The sequence below is a fragment of the Idiotropiscis lumnitzeri genome, chromosome 19 (assembly GCF_059441095.1).
Source record: "Idiotropiscis lumnitzeri isolate Australia: NSW breed Sydney's pygmy pipehorse chromosome 19, RoL_Ilum_1.0, whole genome shotgun sequence".
In the NCBI taxonomy this organism is placed as follows: domain Eukaryota; kingdom Metazoa; phylum Chordata; class Actinopteri; order Syngnathiformes; family Syngnathidae; genus Idiotropiscis; species Idiotropiscis lumnitzeri.
In genome coordinates, this window is record NC_142409.1 from 5354457 (window position 1) to 5382424 (window position 27968).

General features: G+C 40.7%; 2 protein-coding genes across 2 annotated transcripts in view; one reads left to right on the forward strand and one right to left on the reverse strand.

The window, feature by feature from the left end:
• rttn (rotatin) overlaps positions 1–27968 on the forward strand; it is a 171668-nt gene that overhangs the window by 102398 nt on the left and 41302 nt on the right. The window lies entirely within an intron of this gene.
• On the reverse strand, positions 20950–27871 carry socs6a (suppressor of cytokine signaling 6a). Its single transcript, XM_088283402.1, has 3 exons — positions 27656–27871; positions 26961–27035; positions 20950–26253 (listed from the first exon to the last, which is right to left on the reverse strand). Exon 3 carries the CDS (start codon positions 26124–26126, stop codon positions 24516–24518), a length of 1611 nt encoding a protein of 536 aa, XP_088139528.1. The 5' UTR covers positions 26127–26253; positions 26961–27035; positions 27656–27871; the 3' UTR covers positions 20950–24515.

The following is a 27968-nucleotide window of genomic DNA, read 5'->3' on the forward strand; positions in this document are numbered from 1 at the left end:
TAGATAGCCCATTTTTGACACACAACAAGCTCAGTTTATATATTATTTGATCAGGAAACTGACATTATTTTCTTTTTTATCTATTAATTTTGGAGAAATTAGGAAATAAGTGACAAATAGAAAAACGATTACTTTTAATGAGGAATATGGCCATCTCGTTGCACACTGAGTACAATGACAATAAACGGCTTTCTGATTTCTGATATTTCCATGTTTCCCTCTGAATCAAATCCAAAATATGCATTGAAAATAATTGCCTTTTCATTGCTTATAACCTCAAAAAATGGTAAATGGATAAAGATCCATGCCCTGTTTGTCCCTTTAAGTGAGGGTGATAGACTCTTGAGTAATTTAAACTCTTTACTCAATTGAGGGGTTGTTCTCTGTAAAAAAAAAAAATAATAATAATAATAAATGAAAAAAGAAATGCAGTCCGAGCGTTCACGTATCGGGATATATATTTACAACCTTTTTTTGGGGACCATGGCTGATATCAATAGAAAATGGAGAACCATTAAAACCTGAAGAAACATAATACATTACAGTGTACTGAGTACACTCGTCATCAGGCTATATTAAGATCCATGAATCATGACGGAACTAGACACTAAATGTTAATAATGCATTGCAGACCATTTTTGATTTACAAAAATAGAAAAAATGCCCGAGAGCTTTAAATTAGAGAATTTCAACTTGAGCTTTAGATAATCAATAGAACGTACTGCTAATGCTACAAACCACGCATTGAGGCTGTCAGCCGTGCTTGTTGTTTACGTTTGAGTGAATTGCTTTGCGGTCAGAACAAGCAGGCGACAAAGTTTCCACTTTGAAGCCTTCTAGAATGCAGCATTTCAAACAGCCATGGACACATCCTTTGTGGACGTAATAATCGTGAACAATAAATGCGCCATTTTCTCCTCCGAATGAAGACAGTGTTTTCCCACTGCACACCTTATGTGCCGCCTTGGCGGAATTTCTCAACTGAATTATGTAGCGATTGGCTGCAGCTTTGATGTGATAAATCTGCACCACTGCTGAAGTGTACACAGACTCGAGGGTCCGCCAAGCAAAGCCCGTCAACGGTATCGTGCGGCGTGTACGTGGCTCCCTCTATCTCCTTGTGAAATCAGACAACTCAGCCATTGGGTTTTTCTGCATTTAGAAATGCTTCACCCAAGAGTCTGGGGGTTTTCCTGATTGGGGTGGGAGACCGAGGGGTAATACCACGAGCTGGGGCTGGAAATATGATGACGATTCAAGTGGAGAAGAACGCTGAGTCGTGGCATCCTCAGGAAATGGACAGGCGTAATGACTTGTATTCACAGTGGAGGGGGGGGGGGATCTGCTTTTTAATCATAACATAATAACTAATTACCCCCACCAGGGAGGTAATTCAATCACTTATTACTGTGCAATGGGCATTTTTTTTTTATTATTATTTTCCTAAATTGACGGTGCGTGTCCAATCATACATTATCTGCCGCTTATCCCGGAGGCAGCAGCATCAGCGGGGAAGCCCAGACTTGCCACGTCTTCTGGCTCTTCCGGAGGGATCCCCAGACATTCCCAGGCCATCAAGTTCATCCAACCTTTTACTTTTTGGACGCTGTTTTTTTTTTTTTTTTTTTTACGGCCATCCTGCTTTAGTGGACTTCTCTGCCCAACTCAGTTTTACCTTTTTATAGTGACTGCATTGCAGATATATCTTTATCTATCAATGCCAACCGCAAATAGTGAAAGGTAGAACAATTAAATGCTCTTTCATTAGATGGCAGAAGGTATGATTAACTTGTATTCACCTGATGTCATTCATACATGCGTCATGAATGTTTCACACTGAGCTGCTTGATTTTCAGGCTGACGCAAGCCTCATTTTGCCTGTTTGGGATTTTGGGATGCACTAATGATCCCAAACAGTGTAGAAAATGGATGGACAAATAAGGCCTCATCCGTAATTAACACCCCCCCATCTGAAGTTCAATAAATTAACAGCCAAGGGGGGATTATGGTGCCTCTAATATTTTCCAAATGTTGATCTTTTTATCTTATTTACACACAGTCTGTCAAATTAATAGTTCATAGATCAATACTGTCGGAGGGGGTCCTCGGTATGGGCGACACAGCTTCCCAGTTATTCGGAATTGAATAAGGGCGGTAGGGGAGGGAGGTCGAGATGATGAAGCGTATCAATCATTCTGTCTCCTGTGTGGAGTTATTTGGGGGTCGACAGAATGTGCAATAATGAAAGTTCACTTGCTCACCTCCGAGGAGGTTGCGGGTGAATTTACTTCTCTTGCGACGATCCAATCAGGATCACGGGGACCAGGATCTCCGACGATACATGCGAGCCTTTTCGCATTCCCTGTGGCACATTCCTTGAGTCATTATCAACCACTTAAGCGGGGGATAGCTCAGAGTTTTCTGCCTATCCAACCAATATCTGACACTGTATGCCCCCCTTGTCTCCACAATCCAAACATTTAACGCCCTTTCACTCCTCACACATACGGTATAATTCCCCTTCCTCTTCTATTGAGTAGCAGAAGAACCAGCAAAGCCCTCAGATGAGATATGATAACATTATTGTGGACTGCCCACTCCACTGTCTCATATTCCACTGCGTAGTTGCGACGGAGAATTCTTAAAGTGAGATTGATTGAACCCAGCTGATGTGGAACTCTGGTGTGTCGCAGTCATTTATGCCGAGGTTCCTCATAAACTGTCAATCAGATGGATGGATGGACACGATGGAGTGTAGGAGGGTAGGACTGAGAAAGCAGAGTCACCTCAGAGGTGAGACTGAAAGTGCAGAAGAACCTTTGGTGCAGCTATGTCCTTGAGCCTGCAGCAACATGGATTTTAGAATAAATAATGTATTAAAAGGAGCCATGCAGATGGCAAAAAAAACAGATTTATATGTTTGGAGAGCAGGTGAAGGTGTGAGTGATGTCTTATTGAGATGCATAAAAAAAAAAAAAAAAAAAGGGTAGATTGAAGGGCTGTCCTCTAGGCACCTGGCAGTTCAATTGGTAAACGGTAACAAGTGGAAGTGTGAAAACCCTCTAAAGTTATTTAAACATCTGAAACTGAAATATATTTAGAGCATAAAGCCGCAAAGCTATGGCTGCTAGTAGTACAAAATGAGCAATTTTCGGTACCATATTTTTCGGACTATAAGGAGCACTTAAAATTAATTTTCTCAAAAATCGACAGTGAGCCTTATAAAGTGCGCCTTATGTCTGTAATGTTGAATTAAAGTGGATTGAAGTTTGATTTATTTCCTGTTCTGGTTTGTTTCCTTTAATATACGCATTATAACCCGGCGCACCGTTTTATGTAATTTTAAAAAAATACGGTATATTAAAAAAAATGATGCGCCGCTGAAGAAATCAAGCCAGTGAAGCACTCATTTTTGTGTGACGTTATCAATACAGTCATCCATTCTGCTACAAACGTGCCGCATACAGTGTTTCATCCCCCCACACACATATTGTATTACCAGAGATTGCAGCAGTGATAGAAAGATAGATTTCTGTCCTCTACACACTCGAGAGGTTAACTATATTAACAGGATGGTTAATATATGAATGTTTGATTTGCATACTGATGGAGTTCACTTCACACAGCTTCTGTGAAGGCTAGATGGTGAAATAAGTGCCTTTAGTTGAATATCAAGAGAGCTGAAATTGAATCTGTTAATTTGTCTGATACCCTTGTATTCTACTGGGTTTTAAATCAGAATAATTAACCTGACATTGATGTTCTCTAGTACTTATCCCGACAACATTTTTAAACAGGCCTCTGTGGATTCTGCGAATTACCTATTTTAAGGCAATGATAATTTTGTTGCTACGACACGCATACATCACCATATTTTTTTTTATAACCATATATATATATATATATATATATATGTCTTCAAGTGACAGAAAACAATGCTATTAACACAACATATATATGATTTTATTAGTTTAATATTAAGGATAAAATAGATAAATATATATATATATATATATATATATATATATGTCTTCAAGTGACAGAAAACAATGCTATTAACACAATGATGATTTTATTAGTTTAATATTCAGGATAAAATAGATAAATGCTAGTTATTGTTTTCGGAATCCTTGTGCAAACCCTTTCAATTGAATTGCCAGAGTAGAGCCTGATAAGCTAAATGTCTGACTGTCTGGGTCTGGGTGTTATCTTGGTGTTGCTGTGTACAGCCGGATGCAGTGTGGGTGGCAAAGGCAGGTGGCAAGAGTAAAAGCCAATGAATAAAGCAGAAAGCCGATTCAGAGGAGAGAACGGTGTGTGGCAATGTGACAGCCACGGTGACACCGAGAGGAGGGAGGACATGGAAAAAAAATTGGAATGCGGTGGAAGCCAATGGGTGCTGGATCTGTCAGCCATGCAATATGTTTCAGTTTTTTTTTTTTTTTTTAACCCCGCAGCAGATAATAGTGAGGGCAATATTGTGCATGTGGCCCAGGATCTCAGCTGGGTTTGACGTTAATTAGGTGAACTTTGCACCTCGCTGAAGTGAGATAAGACTCTTTGAAGGAAGAGTGATGTGCTCAGGTAAAAGAATGAACAGATAAGTGTGAAAATTTAACAAAAATAAAGATAATGCATCTTACTGGCAAGATTTTAATAAAAATGAACCAAGTGGCTTCCCCTGTCTCAAAAATACACTTTCATTTGGAATGAAAATACTCACAGACCTCATCTGATTCACCACAATTTCTCAGTGTTACTGTGTAGCTGTCAAGCTGATTTAAATTCATGAGCAAGAAGATGCCAAACATTGCCAATCCCTGGCTTTTCATAGAATAGCATATTAAGAAGAATGGAATTTGCAGAAAGCTTGACAATGTGTGTCACTCTCAATTATACTCATATCTGATTGGTGTTGAAATAGTTTTATGTTCAGTATTTTTGAGTGGGGTCAATAGCAATGAATTCAAAAGCCACGTTTTCAACATTGGAGTTGAGATGATGCGTAGACAACCAGGCGGTGTTGTTTTTTTAGATAATAGCAATGGTTTTAGGATTGCACCGTGAGGGACACCAGTGTTGTGGGTGATAACACTTCATAAAGATGATTTGCTTTCACATTTAATTAGAGCAGGGGTGGGCAAACTTTTTGATTGGCGGGCCACAATGGGTTCTAAAATTTGATAGTGTGTGTGTGTGTGTCTTTGAAAAACCACAGTATTTGGAAAATAAAACATTAACAAGGTATATTCATTTAATTTTTTTCAAGTTCAACGGGCCAGATTAAAACGTTTAATGGGCCGTATGTGGCCCCCGGGCCATAGTTTGCCCACGCCTGAATTAGAGGCAACTCACAAACCAAGCAATTGCAGTTTCTCCTTGCATTCCAGTATCTAATCACTTGTATCAGGATGAGGAGATTCACCTCTCCTTTTTTGTTATCTTGTTCCACTCGGAACATGTTGAGGGCACTCTCTAAAAAAAGGTAGGCAGTGTACCCCCTCTCTCTCTCTCTCTCTCTCTCTCTCTCTCTATCTCTCTCTCTCTCTTTCTCTCTCTCTCTATCTCTCTCTCTATCTCTCTCTCTCTCTTTCTCTCTCTCTCTATCTCTCTCTGTTTCTCTCTCTCTCGCTCTCTCTCTCTCTTTCTCTCTCTCTCTCTCTCTCTCTCTCTCTCTCTCTCTCTCTGGGGTTGAGGTCCAATCGCTTCCTAGTCGCGTTCTTGCTATTGTTTTTCAGTAACTTAAGCTGTTTTGATAATTCGCAGACCACTCCTTCGTCTCCGTTGGTGTCGGGACGACACGCAGAATTAGACTGGTTGCTGTCCTGCGCTGAAATTAATAGAACCTCTCATTGCTTTTCCTTTGCTGGCTTTACTGGTGCTCACTAGATGTGCTGCCTTTGCCTGCTTCGCTATAGCTTTGCCTGCTGTTTGGTACTCTCACTTGGCTCCATAATTTGCTTCAGCTTAGTCAGCACCATCGCCCAGAGCTCTTGATGGAGCGTCACCTGCCTGCTGGCCTATAGGCCCTCCACTTGGGCAGATCGGGTGCAGTGATGTGCGGTGGGGTTAACGGCTGGTGAAGCACAAATATTACGGTCCCATATACAAATTCATGAGACTTAGTGTTGTATTTTCCATTACATTAGCAGCCAGCCATTTAAAATGGGACTTGAAAAAAATAGTTCTAGCAGCAATGCTATCGAGAATATTCAAGCAGTCTTTTTGCACGTGTGTGATTTTAAGTGATTTTGTAATGACGTGATTTTTAGATTTTTATAATTATATATTTATTAATTATATATATATTTATAATTTTTATGACTCCTTGTGCATGTGCCTCTGCCTCGTATATAGAAAAGAACCTGAATGCTTTATTGGTATGATAAAACATAACTGTTTCCTTGGGCAAAATTCCCAAGGCGGCATTGTCTGGATTTTTTTTTTATTATTAAAATCATTCCAGACATTGTGTGCGTAGGTGCTGCAGCAATTGATGGAACAAATACAATTTCCTCCTCCCTGCTCATGTCTCACACATCTTCTTGCCTTCAGTCTGATGTTTGATTTTAGTGAAACACGTTTTACACCTTCAGTCAACATAATGCAGAAATAATTGCCAGTCCATAAAAATAGGAACCACAGAATTGTCCAAAATGTTGAAATCCATTTGGAACTAAATAATGTAGGCCATCCACTGGCTGAAGAACGAGTTTGTCCCAATAGGGTATAAATGGCAGAGTAAGTAAAGCTGAGGAATATTTCAAATAGAAGTTGTGATTTATATATTGTTCAGTTTCTTTTCATATTTCCTCTCTGAAACGCTCCTTGAGTGTATGTCAGACAGCGTGTCAGATATTGGAGGTGGCAAGGAAAGGAGAGTGGTAGGAGCACATGAAAAGCCATAAAGATGAAAAATGAACGGTTGTCAAGTAAAAGACGGTGAGGAAAAAAAAAGGAGTTTATAAAGAGTATGTAGTAAAGCAGCACTGCCAACACGGGTGGCTGATACTGAAATACAGGTAATTGAGTGCGCTGTAAACTACCTCCAGAGTTTTTTGTGTTTGACGAGGTTCTGTTACCTTTGTCCTGTACATTTACATTTGCAAGTGCGCAGGCAGTGTGAGGCATTGCAAGACGATGCGGAGTTCTAAGAAAGAGAGGGAGAGGGAGCAAGCAGCATGATTCCAGGGCACGACTAATGTGCGCACGGGGGTCGATGACGGGGGCTCAGCTCACAGATGGGCTCAGCAGGAGGCCGAGAGTGCCGACTCCTCAAAGGTAGAAGGCCCACTTACTGACTGATCAGTGCTCAAAGGGTGTACGGGCTCTAGCAAGCAGGTGCTAAGGAGAACTTGCTTATACAAAATTCCAACCCCCTTTTTCTGTCTTGTGCATAGACCCCTTTTTGTGCGAGCAGATTCAGAAAATCCATGTGAGGGATTTACTCCATGGAACCTGCCTCCTACCCTTAACCACCTGTTATTCAGGATGCTCCTGGTGGATAATCCATTCGCCAACTGCCAGCCCTCCTCTACGGCTGCCTTCATTATCTTTGCACCCGGAGGGATTCGTGTTGTGGTGACACCAACACGTCAAAATTTGGTTGATTCAGTCGTTTCAAGTGAGATGATATGAGATGATGGAGGTCAAATTGATGATACATCCATTTTTGTAGATAGTATACTGTAATTAATTTTGTGATTAGCTCCTGATATGTGTCCTTTTATTTGTTTGCACAGCAAATATTGGGATTTACCCTGTTGAGTAATTGTGGTCAGGATGAGGATGCGTGATGTAGAAGGAAATCGGATGCTCTGACATGATTAGTTAGCCTTTCTACGTAGAAAAGAGGAAAACATCCAGGGTGGATTTGCTGTAATAACAGTGACATCTGTCCATGTCTGTTTTTGTTTTGGTAACCCGGACAAAATCCTCCGGGCCAGAGCAGCATCTTTTCTACGGGTAATTGCAGAAGACAGCATAGGTAAGATTGACACAATGCCTCGTACGTGCAATGGCTCAAGTAAAGAAATCGAAAAGAGGCCAAGAGAAGAGAGATTCAATATACAGTACGAGTGAGAATGCAGCTTTCGTGGGTCAAAGTTGACGCGAGATATAAGCTCTTTTTGATGCACCGACTGGGAAGGAAGACACTGCCCTTGACATCTTGCGTGGACTTCCTCCTTTTACAGAGTCGCTCGGAATATTTTGAATTTCTCCCTTCCCTTGAGTAATGCTGTTTCATTTTAAACAGGGAACATTTTAGGATGGAAAACTCCGACGTGGCCTGAGTTTTCACTCTATTTAGCTAGGCATCAATTCATTTAATAATCCAGGCTTTGTTTGAGAGATTTCCATTGATGTTGCGATGGGACATTCGCAGTGCGTGAGCCCAATTTATCTCTGGACTTTGTTCCCCCCCTTTTACGGATGACACCGAATCTCCACAACACCTCTTCAGCATGATGGCAAGAATTAAACAGAAGCAAACGGCAGAGCTGCAGGAGATGCGGGGTGAAGAAGCTAATTGAAAGCCAAAGTCTCCCCCAGCCCCTCTGGGACCGTCCCTTTTGTGCACGGAACGTGCCGAGTGCTATGTATTTACGGGAGAGGAGAGCACATTCGGCAAACGGCCGCGCTATAGCCTCTTACTGCAGCAGGAACAGCTTGGCGGTTCCCAAAGGAACGGACCTGACGACGGTCTGCAGCTGTGCTGAGAATTGTCACCATTAAATATTCACATATTTAATCCGTTAAAACAGTGCCCCGAATGCTCTTGCACACATGCTCGCTATCCCGATGAATCAGTTCATTTTTAACGCGGCCGGGCTGTGTTATGTGGATTTTTAGCACTTGGTAGAACAAGTGATGACAATGTCATGAATTATTAGAAACGGTTGAAATCCAGCCCGTGTAAATCTGATTTTGAATTAAAAATCGGGTTTTAGGAGTTTGTTGGCTGTTATTAGAACTGTAGGATTTTAGTTCATAGGTAACCAAATATTTCCTGAAGGCTTGACGACAAAAGGCGTGACATCTTTTACTACTAATACCTGGCAAATGCTACTACAACACGTTCTTTTTATGTAAAAAAAAAATGCATGCATACAATGATGCTGAGATTCAGAGGCAGCATCAATTAGCCGTGTGCAAAGCTTTGACCTGTCACACGGATATCTGAGCACCTTTTATCATCTTGCATCTCAGTGTGAGAGGTATCATCCTTAATCATGCACTGTCGTTGTTGTTTCCTTTTTTTTTTTTTTTTTTTTGTTGAGGTAAAAATATGTCTCGGCACCACGCACGACTCCCCAGACAGCCATGTTGTTTACTGCCGATTAACAAAGGGAAGGCAAGTCAAGACTGTGACACAGAGTAATGTGAAAGGAGGTGCCAAAATAATACCACAGCGGGAAAAAGAATTCTAAAGCAAAAAGTCTGAAAGAGAGAGAACAACGCAACCGAGGAGGTGGCAAACAACAAACGCACGTGAGCAAAGACGGAAGGAAGGAATGAGACGATAAGTGTCGATGTAAGCTTCCCATCAGTCTTCACAGCTGAATACTTCTTTTTTTTCCACATTTGTGCATCATAAAATACAAACTGACGCACGTTTAGCAGACAGCCGACATTCAGAAAAGATTTGTATGAAAAGTCAACCGATGCTTTGGATAGATTCAATTAAATGTATAAAACCATTCATTGATAGTTAACTCATCCATATTCCACTATCGGAAATGGATGCTTGTACGGATCATTTTTCCTGCCGATGGTACTGCTCTGTAGAGTCGTTACCGAGATCTGCGGGCGTTACTAGTCTCAAAGTGCACCAAGAACAAGACTTTGAGGAGTTGAGATCAAAGTTTGTCAACATCGGCATCCGAGACAAGATTAAGTTACAATAGGGTCGATTCGGAGATGTTTGCTTTGGTAGCTTTGACTTGCTGTGACGTTTTAAGCAGCTTTATACAAAACTATTTCGCGAGACACGCATGTTGCACCTTCTGCCTATTTTCGACCCCGAACTGTTGCGGCGCCTTTCGGGATTAGCTTGGCACGGAGTAGTCCAGACCATTCATTTTGTATGTTAGGCTACGGAAGCTGGAGGTGGTCGTCACACCTGCAGGGACAATGAAGCCTTTCTCCCGGATTCTATGATTGTGTTAAATCATACGTCTGCCGTTGTTTTTCTTTTTCTTCTTTTTTTTAAAAAAAATGATCGATGAATGAATGTGTCAATATCACATGCAATTTCTAGTTTAATACAGTGCATTTGAAATTGTTTTATAAGCCTTGGTTTGATTTATATTATAATTTCAAGAATTTGCCATTTTTTAAGCCTGAATTCATCTTTCTTAAAAAATACAATAAGTATTCACATTTTTTTCCCCATTTAACTTAATGGGATTTTTTTTGCAAGCATTTTCCTTAAAGTTTATGAGCAACATTTATTCGCATTGACTCTCTTATATCAATCAGTGGTTCTCATGAGTTTACTTGCTGATTTCTTGTATGATAAACGACTTGGAATGTTTCCGACATCATCGCTATGAAACTGTGAATTTTTGCATTTCCTTGCAAACGTTACACCACCATAAAAAGTGTATCTGTTAAAGATAAGTGTCACCATGTAAATAGGAGGGAGCTAATTAAGGTATGAGCGTCACCTCATCTCGGGTTATCTATATTGGCCATCTACCTGCTTGCCAACAAGTCCTAATTGCTTGTACGGACAAAACATGTGAGCGACACTGCAAACATTTTGGGCAAAACTGTTAAGAAGCAATGCGACAACTGGCAGAAGCGAGATGACACATCCACCCGGCATTTCTGTGGGCAACCTCACATCCCAGTGTTCTAATACCCTAAAAATAATCTTAAAACAGATTGAGGAGTCTGCCAAAGGATCAAACAAGCACAAGTGCTGCACCAGCTGGTGCTATGAAGAATACTTTGGATGTCAATGTTGCTCGCAGTGGATGTATAGCTTCACAGGTCTAACTCAAATCTGTTGAAAAATAATTCAAATAAAAATCCTCACTACTTATCCCCTTGAAGACATCAAATCATCATAATATAATAACTAATAAATATGGCTTAGCAGAGCATACATTGTCAAGTATGTCCCACCATTGTTAACGAATGTTCCACCAATCTGAGTTTGGCATCAGGTGCCATTAGCACTAAGCTTCATTCGCATCAGTTGCACATTCCCACTGAGACACAGTAGGGGCTGAAAGGATTAAGATGATATTTATAGGTGCTTTACACCTTCCTAATACATGTTTATCTCCAAGCTGCTGTATTATAGTCTCTGGATATCTCTCTTCTTTCATCACTTCTTGTAACTAGCGCCATTCAGCCCTGCACTTTCGTGTTATTCATTTTCGAAGAAAAAGCGCCCACTGAATGGCGCACAATGAACAATGAAAGGGCTCTTTGCGGCTCTTTTGAGTACCAAGAGGTACTTTTCTCATTACTTTTGTTAATTGACAAGGATTTCGGTGAGTTGAAGATCATATTGGGCTCATTTTATGTTTTATTTTAAGAGGAAGGGAAAATGCAGTCACAAGCTACAGTCCATGAGGTTCAGCTGCACTGTATAAGAATCGTTCCAACAGCAAATAGCATCGCTCGTTGTGGATGATAAATAGCTCAAAAATGCTCATTAGACTTGCATCATTGTTTTTTTTCTCTTGACCATATTTTTATGGCTAGATTACATGTGGAAAATGATGATTCTCTGATTCTTACCTCACAGCAGACAACCAGAGCTGGGCACTTGACCTTTTTTGCCGTTCAGTCTCTTATCTCGGTACCCTTACGTCTTCGACCATCCGGCCTCATTCATGAAAATTGTCGGCCCGGGCCCCATTGCGCAAAAAAAAAAAAAAAAAGGGTCCATAGATGAGGCCACCTCAGAAGAAATGCTGACAGCAGAGGTTTATTTAGCTGTTAGCTGTCTAATTTACTATTCAAATCTGCTTACCTTATTATGATTCTATTATAGTCTTATTTGTCTCCTTCTTTTTCTCATTCTTCTTCTTTCTTCTGCACAAACGTGCCTAATGCAAGTATGTACACAAAGTTGGTGTTATATGAATTTTTGGTATTGCCCCCCCCCTCCTCTTGTAATGGTATGCCCCAGTAGCAAGTGGGAGGCGAGGGTTACGTGATGTCAGAATAAGGAAATACAGGCACAGTTGAGCGCACACTGCTGTCTCACGTCTCTTCATACACATTTTTTGGGGGGAAAGATTTTATATATATATATATATATATATATATATATATATATATATATATATAATTAATATTGATACAAGTGAGTACCTGTATAGACATTCGCTGAGTTCCACTAATTTGGCCCTATAGTCAGATGAGTCACTTAAAACCACACGTATTTTGGTATTATTTCTACCTGGGGAGGAAAAAAATGCATAAACATCTTTGGAATAAAAATAAATCAGGACTGAGGATGAGAGGGAGAACATATTATTTCAAGGGTACAAGCAAGGAATTAAGCAGAGGCCACGCTGCCTGTGCTCTATTTAGATTCATGCAGCAGAAGATAGCTATCAACCTTGTGATGTAGGGAGGAATTATTTCTTTATTTAGTTTTCCACCATCTATTTATTTCGAGGCAGTTTTGAATACCTCCCACGTCTGCTCCGCGTTGCTCTTGTCTCCCCACTCGTTAAAGATCTAGGCGCCGGGGATGACAGTCTTTTACCTTCGTGTTTCATCGTACGTTGCTCTAAATGTGGCTGTAGAGACTCCTCAAGAGACTTGGAGTACAGAAAATGTGCATATGCGATGCGCATTGTTTACCCCTCGTTTTCAAATACAACTGCAGTCTGTGTTTTCGCAACTCTTCACAACTTCCAATACGCTTTGTAAATTCCTTTCGTTAAAAAAAAAAAAAAGAAATGGGCAGATTGCAAAAAAAAAAAATTCAAATAAATCACGCGATACAGTCATAAATATTTCTATTTCTATTTCTAAATCCATGATGTTTTAACCCTGTCCAGAAACTAAAATTAAAAAGCGCAATTTGCTTGGCATTTGTGAGGGAAATAATGATGCCAGATGATCATACCAGCACGTTAAATTAATTACAGTCAATGTGTGTTGATTCATTAACGTGGAGAAGCTCTGGATTATGATGAAAGATTTTCATTTGTGAAACACATGCATCAGAGTAACAACACGACGGCGTGTGGGATAAAGTTGCTACAGGAAGCTTCTACTAAATCAACAAAGACGAGGCTGCATTAAATCCCCCTCTGCAATAAATTGTGCCACCTTACATTTGAAGCGTTTTATTCTATCGGTAAAGTGGATGATCTGCAATAAATGGAGATGAAATTTTATAATCTGCAAAACAATGCCCTCTATAGGCCATGTAGAGTAATACAGTCAGAAAAGACATTCCCAAACAGTGGAGCGCGTACTTTGAGGGTCAGGGTGCACAGGGTTCAATTCATTTAATAAATATTTAATCCCATCTGTGTTTTTTATAGAATAATAGTTATCTTTTTTTTTTTTAAATACACATTTAGATCATTTGATAAGTGGGTTTATGTTTTGTATGTTTTTCGTTCTCAAAAACCGAGGTCTATTCCATTACAAACCTAAAGATTTTATATTTTAACTAAAAAAATTATAGCCATAAGCCTGAACCACAAAACTCTTGGGGAAGTCAAACAAAAAATTGGCTTTTGTTGCTTCACTCAAATTCTACAAATGCAATATGAATCGGAATGTCGTGTTTAGACTAGTAGAGGCACAAAGATTTTTTTTTTTTTTTTTTTTTATTGAATACCCCTTTAAGCTATTGTCAATTGGGCCGCCTAATTCTATTACGGGCTTTTATTTTGGGGAGGCAATGGCAGGATTTTGATGCAGGATTTTTAGAGAGAGGTTGATTTATAAATTAGACACATTGACCTTTACGGTATATGTCACTAAGCTACTACTTTAATAAATGAAGGAAAACAGGTAAAGAATAATTCAGGATAAAAGTCTCACCAAAACCTTACAAAACATGGTAGACATCGACAAATGATTCATTTTAACTGATAAATTATTATTAAGTTTAAGAATCAGGAAGTCTTCTATAAAAAGACATCCCGACTTTTTTTTTTTTTTTTTAAATACTTCGTTACTACATTTTCATTAGGTTACTTGCTAAGTGGACCCAACATGAAGCATGTAAATGTTCACTTCAGGGGCGTATGTATGACCTCAAAAATTAATTACGGATGCAGAACATGAGGGTTTTTTTTTTTTTCGTTGTTGTTTTCTGCTGACAAATTACATCGCACTCTGCCGAGACACCTTCGACCTCTCTTTCTGTTCTCATGTAACCAGGAAACACCAACTCGCCCTTTTCGAAAACACTCAATTTGATCATCGTGCTCAGCATCACGAGTGCTTTAGGTTTTGATTCAGGATGATTGCTTTGACCTTTAAACCATCAGTAGAGAAGGACAGAGGGCTTTAAAATTCCAACCAAAGTTATTACATTACTGCAATAATCATGTTTTTAACCATAAATAGAAAATCTAATGAACCCTCTGTGTTGAGTGTCCCCAAACCGATTGAATTTGGAGTTCATCGTGTTGTGAGGAAAAGTGTGATGATAACCATAGAACGGAGTGATGAGCAATATAATTACTGTAAATAAATCCTGTCTGCTACACACACAGCTCCACTAACTTTCTCCTTTAGTTTCACTTGTCCATGATTTTTTACTATTTAGTATTTATTTCATGCTAAATCGTTTTAGTCGCGACATTTTTCTGCAAAGAATATCAGCGCTTGCCGTTGTGTGCACCTGTCTGACACAGCTCTCTTTACTTTATTTGTGCATCCCATCCTTTGCTTTTGTGCGCTAATAAACTGTTTGTACTCTCAACTCGACAGTCAGTCACAGTGCACATTTGAGACAAACAACCATTCACACTCACATTCGCACCTGAGGTCAATTTAGAGCTGTCAGATAATCGAATAGGCAGGTTTTGAGACTGTGGGAGGAAGCCTGAGTAACCACGGAAAACCAAAAGCAAACACAGGGATAACTTGTACCAACCATCAAACTTCAATCCCGCCATTTCCCACAGTCTTAACCTAATTGCACACTTAAAGTACTACACTGTCAGAGGACCCGACACTTTGTGAGATGAATAAATGAGGGAAACCCATTCTTTAATCTGAACAAATCCCATCAGATATTCCTAATGACAGCTGTGGAAATGTAACCGTCCTCCTCAAACGGAATTATTTCAGCTGTGCTTGAACGCGCTCCCAGTCGTCATTACTATTGTATGGCCTGTGGCTACTTTTACTCATCGATACTACATTATTTACCAAATGGAAACAATTGGGGGGCCCCCGCCCCCCACCCCGCATTACATGCTAGTGAATCATCCATTAAATCGTGAATTATGAATTTGTGTTTCATTTGCTATGCTGTATTACTGTAAGTGCTCTTGTGTGGTGAACTAAATGACTAGTTTTAAGAAATAAAGAAGACAGATTTGGGACAAGAATTCATTTTTTGACTTGTTCTAAGGTGGACGTCGGTTGGGGGGCGGGGGGGGGGGGCGCTCAACATCTAATAGGACTGAAGGATTTCGAGAAGAGCCTATGGCTGCAGTGGACTCAAAGAAGAAGGGACAGGCTGACAGATGGATGGACTCGATATATAGCCGGCTGGAGACCATGTCAGTTAGATTAAGTGATACAAACAGTGAGGGGATCCACTTCGCCCCAAATCACGAGGCTCAGCGCTCTACGTAGGGGCTGGATTTTTTTTTTTTTTTTTTTTAATAGTTGTTGTATTGGATCTTGGAATTTATGTATCTAATATTATGGATGGTGGTTGGGTAAATGGCGAAGATGATGCAAGACCAGTGAACTGCGCAACACAATAGCATGAGTTGTGCCCCCCCCCTCAGCTGGTGGATCCAATTTTTTGCCGGGTAATTTTAGCACAAACACGCCATAAACACACACTTACACACATTGATGCATTTGTTATCCCCAGGAAACAACCAGCCTCTAAATATTTATTTGGCTTGTGATGACTATCAGGCAGTGATGTGAAGCAGCGTAATTAGCATACATCTCGGTGATTGGATCAAATGCCGCCTCCCCTCAAGCTGTGACTAAGGAGATGAGATCCATGAGGCTCACTGTCATATCAAGTGAACATGATGGATCTCCACTTCAGATGCATAAAGAGAAATTACAACTCTGGATTAATTGTCTGGTAAATGTTATCTAATAAAAAGGACAACTGGCGGTAAACAATAGGCAGCTGCCATATAACACCGCTCGATGCAAGATAAAAAGCTTGTCACAACTCTTTGAATGGAGCAGATGTGTGAGAATTGCCAGAAGAACATAATGTTTTAGCACCAGGCGAAGTCTTTTTGTGTTGTGTGGTTTGGTTTGGTTTAGTTTAGTCCTGTCCTATCTGGTTCCGTTGCATTCAGTTTTTTTATGGGTACCATTTAGGTCCAAAACAGTTCAAAGCAAACTACTGTCCTATCACTTGCCATCTGGTGTAATATTCAAAATTCTGAATTTTTAGCAAGCAGACGCTGCAATTCAGTATCAGCTTCCTGGTCATCAGAGCTGGCCAGAACGGTCCGGTCCGTCCATTTTTGGGGTCACGAGTGACAAATTTTATGAATAAGGGCATAGGGTTGAGGCCGAGATCGCGGCCAGAGGGCAGGGGGCTGATTGGCAAAAAAGGGTCAAGTGCCCGACTCTGCTGGTCAATTTGCATGGCCACAACTTCCAGTAGGCAGACTCAACCGATTGAGTGAAATATTTTGCAACAATCGAGTTAAAAAAAACACAATACTTTTCTGCAACGAGCGGTGGTGCTGCTGATCTGTTCTGAGTCAGGTATACATTAAGATGATCAATATATTGGGAAAAAAACTTTAAAGATAACAATTGCTCAGTGAATTGATTTATTGTCACAGAAAAATAAAGACTCACTAAAATAAAAAAAAATGTCTTATAGAAAAAGAAAGAGAGCGCCTTTCTAGCCCAATAACGCACTAAACCGTTAAACGTATGCTGTCGCTCGTCACTCCTAATCGAGCAAGCAGAATGAGAACCCCTATCAGCGGGGTAGAAATCACATTTTGAAAGAGTGGTTTGAGCTGTTCTGATCTAAAGAGTCCATTCCTGGTTCAACTGCCAACTGCCACCTGCTCTCCACTTCATCTCTCTTCAACCTCGAGCCTCTTGGCCCGCCCCCCCCTAGCAGCAGCAAGCTCGAAACGGAGGCTGGTTTCCAAATCCAAAATGATGCCCTGTCCATTTCTTGATGACCGCCACCTGTTCAACTCAACGGCACCTGCCGCGCTCACTGCGTGACTGAAGGATGGACACACCGCCAAGACATGGTGGTGCATTGTCACTGTCACATTATTATTATTTTTTTTATTTTTTTTTTTTTTTAGAAGCACTCAAGCTGCACCACCCCAGCCACAAAATTCCATTTACACATTTTGGCATGTTTTCCAGTTTCCTCCCTGAAGATTACTTCAATCACAAAGCAAACATCAAAGCAACACTTGGCGAAAAAAAAAAAAAAAAAAGCCTTAAAGATTGCTTAATCGTGACTTTTGATAAAAGAAGCGTATTTATTTCGATGTAAATTTATTACACTTATTTAAACTGATTCCAATATTTAGTAATCATACTTTATGGCATCAATTGACTTTTTTCCCCAAAATATTTAAATTGTGTATTTATGAATATTTGTAGTTGGTGTTTTCCCATCCATATTTCCCCAAGGTAATTTAATTTCTCTATCCCCGTTTTACTATTCCTTGCCTGCCGATACTTTATCATGAAAATGAAGGGGGCTTTGATTGCGTTGCAGGCTCCTTCTGCCGTGACTTTTCAAATGATCAATGTGTGCCCAATTTACATAATTCAAACAAACCTGTACGGCATTGACTTTAAGATAAAAAATGGATTATAAACCTCAAGGTTTATAATCCATTTTTGATCTGAAAATCAACATACCGAATATTTTCTGACATGTCCTTCTGCACTTAATGACCTTGCTAGACTCAAAGAACTGACTTGACAAGTGATCAATCACATGTCAAGCTGACTAGGATTTTTTTTTTTTTTTAACAGCTCTGATAACCTGTGGCTGAGGCCATCTGGAATGGTCATTTTGTGGTAATTAGGCATGCGGCTCCTCCACAGAATCAGGACCAATTGCTCTTTCTCACTAACCGCGCCATTCTATTTGTCAAATTATTTTTATTTTTTTAAGCAGGGGTGGAGCTTTAAGGCTGACTTGTCTGGTGCGATGGTACAAATCTGACAGAAGCCAGGTCCGACTGAATTACTACAACCAGAAATACAGAAACTACAAGCGAAGCAATTTCAATTACTGTGGTCTGCTTTTGCAAATGTGATCAGAGCACATTCGCTTGATCTGTAATCGCATAAAAATGTAGCGTGAAATAGGACCGTAACTGTCATTTTCCTGGCCAGAGATCCAAATGAGCACACGATAAGCAACCTAAATAAAACAATTACCTGTGTTCAAAGAAAAGTGCGTAGCATACTATAAATTCAATGAACCCTGTAGGGATACAATAATCACCGAGATGGGTGGCTGTTTCAGTCGAGAGCTGATGTTGAAGAAGGAGGTCCCTTATCTAACAAGGCTAATTGGGCTTTCGAGCCCCCTAATGCATGACAAATAGAGAAGGAGAGGGTCTGAGCACTGCTGGTGTGAGCAGCTCAAGCATTAATAAAGCTGCACCTTTCAGTCAAAGACATCTGTTGCCAGCAGGCAACACTGCCTTCATCATTACTGCCCTAGCCCACCCATGTTTGCCTGGCATGACCATTTAAAAGGATATATATGTTTCCCGGCTAATTCAAGCTGTCAACACCATCCCAGTTTGGGGGTGAAAAATGGGTGCGCCACGCGGCGCACCAGATGGCAGAGTTGGATCATTAATCTCAGCCCGCAGACATGCGATGGATGGATTCCCCAGAGTCAACTGTTTCAAAACTGAGAGCCACCCCGCGGATGGAATTTACTCACAAATCAGTACTTTTGTCAAGAAAGGAACATAAAAATCGGCTCTATGACTAATAGGAGTGTAGCAATTAACTAAAGTCTTGTTTGTCTTTTCCAAAAATCTACTGTTTACTTGGCTGCACTCGGAGATCAAGACTAGGAAACAAGTTTAAAACTTCCTGACTGAAGGAACCGCAAAGCATCAACTCAAGGCACTACGATCATCTAAATACAGTGGAACTTCCTCGGCCCAAGGCCGTCTGCTGATACAATTCTGAATTTGATGAACATTTACAGGCAAAACATGAGTAATAAAAATCCCGGAAAACTCAAAATATTGAAAAATATATATTTTTTAAATGCAAATAAACATAGGTGCAATAAATAAATGCAAATATGCACTGATTTTATTTTGAAGTTGTGATATCACCATTCACCACTAGATGGCAAACATGGGTTAGTTGCACTTATAAGGGTCTTATAATACGCTGTAGTGCAACATGTTTTTTTTGCGGGTTTGGAATGATATGTAGGCCAAACATATTACCTCGATAATATTACAGTTTTGTGTGAGTTGATTTGTGTGAAAAAAAAATGCATAAAATGAGTTCTTGCACTTAATGATGCTTTCTTCTTCACCAGTTTTGTGCCGTCCTTGAATGGTAAATTCTTATGCAAGATAGCGCTTTGCACTGGGAAAAAGAAATCACAGTATGTGGCTATTTTGTTATTTGCTTCAAAGTCTTTGTTGTTGAATTCAGATAGTGTTTTTTTTCTACATGCATTGAATAATGTAATACGAAAAATTTAATATATTAAGTGCACGTATTGTGCACATATGCAAGTATTTTGTCCAAATTTAAAATGACGTTTTTGTTATGCATTTTCTTAGTAATTACATTAATGACGAGAGAATAACACGGCATTTGGGGGGGGGGGGAGACTCCATTCATCATCTTTTCTTACTAAAACCTGAGATTGAAACTTTACTTTACCAGGAAAGTAAAGCCTCACTCGCGGTTAAGTTTTAAATTTGAAAATTAAAAGTGAAATGCCGAGAAGGGTGTTTTCATTGAAGGGAGGGGCAAAGGCATCTCCATATGACATACGACTACCAGTGGGCTATGAATAAATCATTGTGAGCCAGGCGGGGGGAGAGTAAACAGTTGTGTATCTTCACCTCAGATGCCTAGAGAGGCCTGTCAGACAGTGCAGTTAACAAAGGCTGCCTCCTCATCGCCATGCAGATGGTGTTTTCAGCAGATCCAAGTCAAAACCTGACATGATCGGGGTAGCAACCACGTGAACCCAAAAGTAGAGAAAGATGCCCTCCAATTCCGTGTTAATGTAACGGGGAACTTTAGTGCTAGAGTAGGAAGTGGCAAACTATCGATCACTGATATAGTACACACACACACACACACACACGCGCGCACGCACACACGCACGCACATCTGGATGAAACTCATCCCTTAATGGATTGCTTCATAAGGTCTACAGAGGATTATTAAGGACACACTGTAAAAACAAATAAAATAAAAAACTAAATAAAGTCATCATTAAAAAGCATATGCACGTGCACACAATAAAGAAGCGAAAAAAAATTGAATAATCAAATTAAAATTTACAAGCAGATTATAAATAATAAAATTGTTGTTTTTAACACTAATTTTATTAATTTGTGCAGCATTATAACTATTTTTTACATTTGTTTCTGACCAGTGTGACCCTAACAGTCCTTTTGTATGAAACTCATTTTACATTGATGAATCAATTGTGTATTTTAAGAGATAATAATAACCTGTCCAGTTTTTGCTTTTGTGAGAAAAGTATGTAAGAAAACAAAATACTGGAAACCAAGACGATACTTTTCAGAATATAGTTTTTTTTTATTTATAATTTATAACTGGCAGATACAAAAATTCTTCAACTGTATCCAAAATGTGCAATAAATCACTGCTGATTAACAAAAGAAATTACAAAAGTCTGTCAACTTCGGAAAGTTGACAACCAATGTAAACTGGTTTGAACTTGTAATTCGAGAGTGTTGACTAATCACCACTAATGCTCTTTCGAAGTGATCGACAGTTTTTAACCAATTGCAAATCTGCGTTGCTCTCCCAAGACGACAACACACCAATCGTGTGTACATACATCAATATTGGTGACATTCTACTTCCCCTGGTTATTAAATACAAAAAAAGGCAATCGTTTTTCCATAAGCAGCACAAATGTGTAGAACACATGACAAAGTCTTGTACCAATATATTTGAGAGATGTCAACAAAACATGGACGGGGAACGGGCATTTCCGAAAAATAACCTTGTAAACGACCACCTTCATATATCAGGATCCACAGAAAATCCGTGACACTTGTTAAGTGCCGAACAGCAGCCTGAACAGGCATCAACATCTGGAATCACACACTAAAGGTGTCAAAGCTTAAACGATTAGAGGGGGGGGGGCAATGAATTGCAAAATCAAAACAGAAATACAATTGAAAGAACATCGTATCAAAAAAAAACAAAAACATCTTACGTTCACATTTTACATCCACATTCATGATCCGCCTATCTGGACAGGATGCTGGTGCCTTCCCCTTCATGTTCCGACACATATTGTATGACACCAAACTAAATACAGTATATAGCTAACCAAACGCGTACATGAAGAAATAGCCACGACCGTGCGACTGTGAAGGACAAATCTTGGCAGGATGCAAAACGTGAGTATCCAAGTGCAAAAGAAGTCTTCAACGTCGTTTGTTTTCCTAAATCTACTCCAAACAAGCGAACATTGCTTTTCGTGCAGCGCAACTCACCCCCCCACCCCTACCCCAATGTGGTAAATGTCGCAAAAATAAAACGACAGAATGGAAAAGAAAAACAATATCCAACTTGTTTGATAGAAAGAAAACATCGGCAGAAGCGAGATCCTTCCTTCCTGTACACCGCGAATGCTTGAAAACGCTACAACCTTTAACATGCAACACCATTCAAAGTTCCTAATTTGAACATGAACATTTCCAGCTAACTAAAACCAACGCCCTATTTTAGTGATCTGAGGGATCGTCTCCAAATGGGCGCTATTGTCAAAACGTACGGAACCAGAATTCCCTATCAAGATATCTGTATAAAGCACTTTAGTCATGATGTGCTTTTCCCTTTTCCCTGGAGAGTTTTTTTTGGTTTTCGGGAAACTCACACGCTTCTAATGAAACCATGCAACTGTCATGAGCTGAGACTTTGACATCACGCCAACCTTGGATTTCCCAAATCCTTTCACACGGGGCTCAAACCATTTTGGGAATTCATTTGATCTGGGTCAGACTTTTAAGACACCGGAGTCACTGCATACAGATTCAGGTCAAGTGACGACAGGTCCGCTTTTAGGTTCTGGACGACTTGTTTTTAATTATAACCCACATCAAGGCTTTAGTTGGGTTTACGTTATGTGGCAAAACCCATTGTGACATCTTTTCTCATTGAGGTCAACTGTTGAAGTCTTCACGACATGCAAATGACCAGACTTAAAAAGAGCAGCAAAGTTCTTCACTCTCGCTGCGATGTAGCATTCCTTATACAAATACTTTTAAGCGGGACCCATTATGCTCAACTCGATTTCATTCAAACTAATTCAAATGATCTTGAGCTACCATTTATGTTCAAAGCAGCTAATATTTTTGGCCTTTATCAGAAAACCAAAATGGGACCTCAGGGGTGCCTCAGCATTGCTAGAAACTTGATTTAGATTAACAAACACTGTTTCTTAAATCACTATTAAGCATAATAGGTCCCACTTATTTTTAGAGCACAACATTATCAAACTGCCGTTTCCAAAAACGGCACAACATAGAAAAAAAAAGAAATTCCAGCATCATCAGTACCGTTAGACTTGCATAATATAGAATGGCTACGCATAGCCAGAGGTTAATTTAAAGCTCAATGTGCATGACCAAATTGTTTAAAATGTTTGTTTTGGACAGCCGTAAACCGTCGCTACCTGCATGTCACGTGAATTTTATACATAAAAAAAAAACATGAAAAGATGATTTCATATTCATGTGGCATTTGTTTTTGCAATACATGAGTAACCGCCAGATCTCCAAGTCTATTCTTGTGTAGCGTTGTGCTTTCTCGGGCTCCAGCTCAAAACCAAAGCATTCACCGGTTGAACATTTGTAATATGTCACCGTGACAATGTTTACAAGATGAATTAATGCTAGCGAATCATCCAGTGAATAAATTGCATTTGATGATAAGCAAGGAGTCTCCTTCAACAATCAAGGCATCTTAACAAGTATTGTGATCTACTGAAAAATGATGCTTATCAGTTTGAGAGGTTTTGCAGCTAAAAAAAACCCCCATCAATGTGAACTTCTTAATTCCACTGACTTAATTTCAACGTGTATCAATGCACTTGTTGCCTTTCATTTGAAATTTACGTAGGCCTTGTCTCATTGTGCAACAGGGATGACTTGCTGTGGCTGATTGCGTGTTGGTTGACCTCCAGGTAGAAGTAATCATCTCAAAAGGGGTGAGGCGCGTGTAAACCTTGTGTACAGTGTTCCCTCGCTACCTTGCAGTTTGGTTATTGCGACTCGCTTGCCAGTTTGTGATTATACCTTCATATATTGTAGTTTTAACCCACTCGATATTTTTCTTCCTTCTCGTCGGACCAGTAAAGAAATGTCATTTGTTTTTTGTGGTTGTTGTTTTGGTTTGTTTTTTTATTTTGGAGAGGAAATTTGATTTCGGGGCACTTTGGAAATCGTCCGTGCACTACAATGAGAATGCGCATGTGTTCAGAGAGGCAGAGAACGCTTCCCTCTCATTAATTCCCAAACACAACCTATGTTCTAAACCAATCAGCAAGTCACGCTTGAACTGTTTCCATCTGGACTACCTGGCACATTGGCGCACCGTGTCCCCAGTTGGAGCGCCCAGAGCGCACACCGGCAGTTTTTGGACCGCTCTGAAGAACCGAACAGCACGTTTCAACAACGCTAGTTCCGAATGAATGCGGCCTGCAATCAGCAGTTTGGTTCTTATTCATTTTGAAAGTTAAATGTATCGAGTGGTAGTGGACAAATGACAAATTACTGACTCCTCAAGTTGATACTCGTTGTTTAAAGATGCCGTGGAAATGAAATATATTTCCATTGCACTAGCGATTATCTTTAAACCAAAAGCAGCATCTAGAGAAGTAAAAAAAATATCCCCGTCACTAGTATTAAGTGAAACAAGTGTTTAGAAAGACGCAGCACAGTGTGGTGTTTGTAACGGCTTAATAGAGGCATAAATGCCCCCAAAAAGATTTTTCGCGGGTAACTTTTGTAACTTAACCCCAACGATAAGCGAGGGACCACTGTACACCTGACTGAACATAAAAAGTGCAAAAATAGCCGCCACTGTCTTGCGTGTGTGTGTGTGTGTCAGTAGTGCTTCTCCTGTAGGTAATCTTTCATCTTGTTAGGTAAGGGCAGTTTCTGGATAAGGTCGATCCTTGTGTATTGTCTAATGACAAAGCGACAAAGGTACTGCAGGGAGCGCACTTGCATAAACCGAGACACGGGGTTGGTGAGTCTGACAGGGTAGGTTGCAGACCCTGGTAAGCGGGATCTGGAATAACAAAAAGCACCATTCTCAGAGTCTTTTATCGAGTGTTCAATGAGGTCCACAATTGACGTGTGTCCTTCCACGTCAGGCTGCTCATAAAAGCTGAAGCGTCCGTTGGAGTGTTCGATGCGGGTGTGGAGAGTTTTGCCCTGTGACCTGAAACTCAGGCTGAGCAGGTACCTGTCATCCGAGCTGTCTCGGACCAAAAACGAGCCATCGGCCAAGTTGATGAGCTTTTCCTCCGCCTCCCAGCGTGTGATGGGGCCCCAGTACCAGCCCTGCCTCGCCAACTTCTTCAGCTCCTCGGTCAGGCTGGTCACCACCATGGGCCCGCTGCTTTGGACAGAGTCATACACTCGGCTGACTCCAGGAGCCGAATTGGGATCAAAGTTGAGGTGGTGTCTAACTCTATCTGCAACCTGGCTGTCTGAGGAGCTGAAGCCAGAGAACGTCCTGGGAAAACGACCATTACTGCTCATGGGAGGCAGGAGGGGAGAGAGAGGAGGCGGGCCCTCTCCTCTCGAGCTTTGAAGCATGACGCCAGCAGAACCGATAAGAAGACTACTAACTGAGGTGTCCATGAAAAGATCTGGAGGTAAACCGCCAACCATTTCATGCTCCTCCTGTCCCTGATCCATCAGCGGGGACCCATTGCCTGCCTCTGCCGCCACCTCCATAGGAGACGCGCTGTCCAGACAGAAGGAGTGGGACCCTTCTGGGTACATTCCCTCATCTAAAGGCATTGTGTACTGAATGTAGTCTTGGGGCGTCAACCCCAGCACCACAGGCACATCATTGTCATCGATATTTAGATGCAGCTCGCCGTTTTGTGGCTGCTGGAGGTTTTTTAAGGATTCGGGTTGGTCCTGAAAGAGTCCATCCATCTGAAAATCGCTGAATTCCTTTCGGATGCCATTTAAGTTTGGGCTCGGGCTTGGGGAGTGGACCATGGCTTTGACTTTGACCTCCATTTTAATACAAGCTTCGTCAGAGTTGACTGGCCGCAGAGGCCACGGCGAGGGGCTGTAGTGGTGACTCCGTAGCGACGCGGACCTGAGAGGTCTCTGAGCTTTCACCTCGTTGAAGCTGATGGGCACGGAAGAGGAGGAGAAGGTGTCCTCATCGTCCGTCGAGCCAATGGCCGAGGAGCCGGCTTTGCTTTTTGCCTTCTGCTTGGCCGACAGCCTTCTCTTAAGTGATCCCATCAGGCCTTCACTCTTTGAACGGCTCTTATTCTGCCCACCTTTGTCTTCCTCACCACCCAGATCACCCACGGAAAGGTCTTTGGTGTAGCAGCCACCAAAAAGTGACTCGTCCTTTGAGAACTCTGCGGCCACAGGGGCCTGCTGGAGCATGACAAAGTCACCGTCCTCTTTGCCCTTTATGCTCAGCGACTTCCGGATGGTCTTAAGGCTGATCTTCTTCATTCTGACTGGCCCTCCGCCAAGGAGGGGGGCATGAGATGTCTCTCCTTATATCCTGATGAAAGTACTAGCCACAGTATCCTCCCATCAGGTCGCACACAAGTCATGCATACAGCCGAGGCGCCAAAACCTTCAAAAAGTGAACAACACACACACACACACAACACGATTAGAAACAACCACAACATATACTTTATGCATTCATACATGTAGAGAGATTCAATTTTAGTGAGCGACAGTGTTGTTTTTCCAGAAGAACAACAATCTGCGTCTGTAAAAATGTTCTAGCTATGTTGTTAATGTGCATGCAAGTGTGTGAAGATTGGATTATTTTATAGGTATATTGCTGACTCACATTTGGAAATTCATTCAGTCATTTAGAAACAGGTTTAGAAGAGGGTGTGGGTATTAATTATTGTTGACTGCAAAACATTCAATTTATACCGCATCGGCATTGAGCGCTGACATTTCTACACACTCCATGTAAAATATCATGACTTGCATAAAGTAGTAATTCAAGTATTTAGCAAGTCAATATGATTTAAATGCCATCGATAACCAGATTCAATTAAATCACTACATAACACCTGCACACACTCCACTTTGAATATTTGTTTACAACGTAAATCTTTAAACCTGAACTTTTCGAATTCAACAAATAAGGTTAAAATATTCAGCAATTTCACATGAAGTGGTTTAGAAGGCATTGCTAACTGTTTGGAGAGCATCCGTGACGAAGATAGATTAAATTTAAGAGAGAAGGCACACGGACACACTAAAAGGAAACAAACAGACCAAAAAAGGTGATAATAAAGCAGCTGTACACCGATTACTCACCATTATGAGTAGAGAAAATGTGACTCGACTCGACTGAATGGGTGAAGTGGCACTTGCAGCACCTTTCATTTGATGCTATGAAAAAAAGAAAACTTGTTATCACACTTCAAACACCTCCCGTTTTACCCAACGTGTCATTACCAACGAATTACCTAGTAGTTTATATAACCTGCTCCTCTTTTGCTCATCCCATTATGGAGACAGAATCAAGGTTTTGTCCTACCCTAGCCTTGCACGGCCTACACATTTAGAGGCATGCCTTTAGCTCAGTCATGAAAGTTAGCATTTTAAAAGAATGTCCCAAATGCAAGATGCATTGGGTGCCAAAAAAAAATCAGTGATCACTCGACAAAATTACTGATTCTTTCTTCAACATAGCGTGTCAACAGACGATGTGAAACCAGCCAGATATGCTACTACGAGCTACAATGTTAGTTAGCACATTTGCTCCCCACAGTGAGAATTAATACTAACCATTCGCATTTTAAAACACCCCCGTGTTGAATAAACATTTACCCCGTCACTTGCGCTCACGAGAATAACAAACGCATCCCAATTTGAAATAAAGAATCGCTCTTCCACCTTTGTTAGCTGGAGAAAGCTACATCGGCTAACGTTAGCTTCCTACCAACCTAAGCCAATCAGCTAGTTTCCTTATCGCTTGTTGTCGAAATCATGCAACAATATAGCATTACCTTGCAGTTATTCTGCTTCCCGGTCCACCGCAATAGCATCAGCGTTTACATGTCCAAGGTTGATACGTCTGTGGGGGAAAAAGGTGCGGTGATATATTCTCGAATACAATGACACAATAAGGTGACACCTTTCTCTGACTAGGTTAGCACACTTGAGTAGCTCACGGCCTCTTCCTTTGTTGCCTGTTGAGTTGAGGCAGCAGCACATTGGGATGGAGCGAGCACGCACACCCAACCGCTTTATTAAATTCAATTAGAATATTCTATTTATAAAAATGTCGATCGATGCCTTGCAAATATACTCCTCGCCATT

What these genes read in the sequence shown, in the direction of transcription:
- socs6a (XM_088283402.1), bottom strand. Translation starts at nt 26,126, where the DNA reads ATGAAGAAGATCAGCCTTAAGACCATCCGGAAGTCGCTGAGCATAAAG.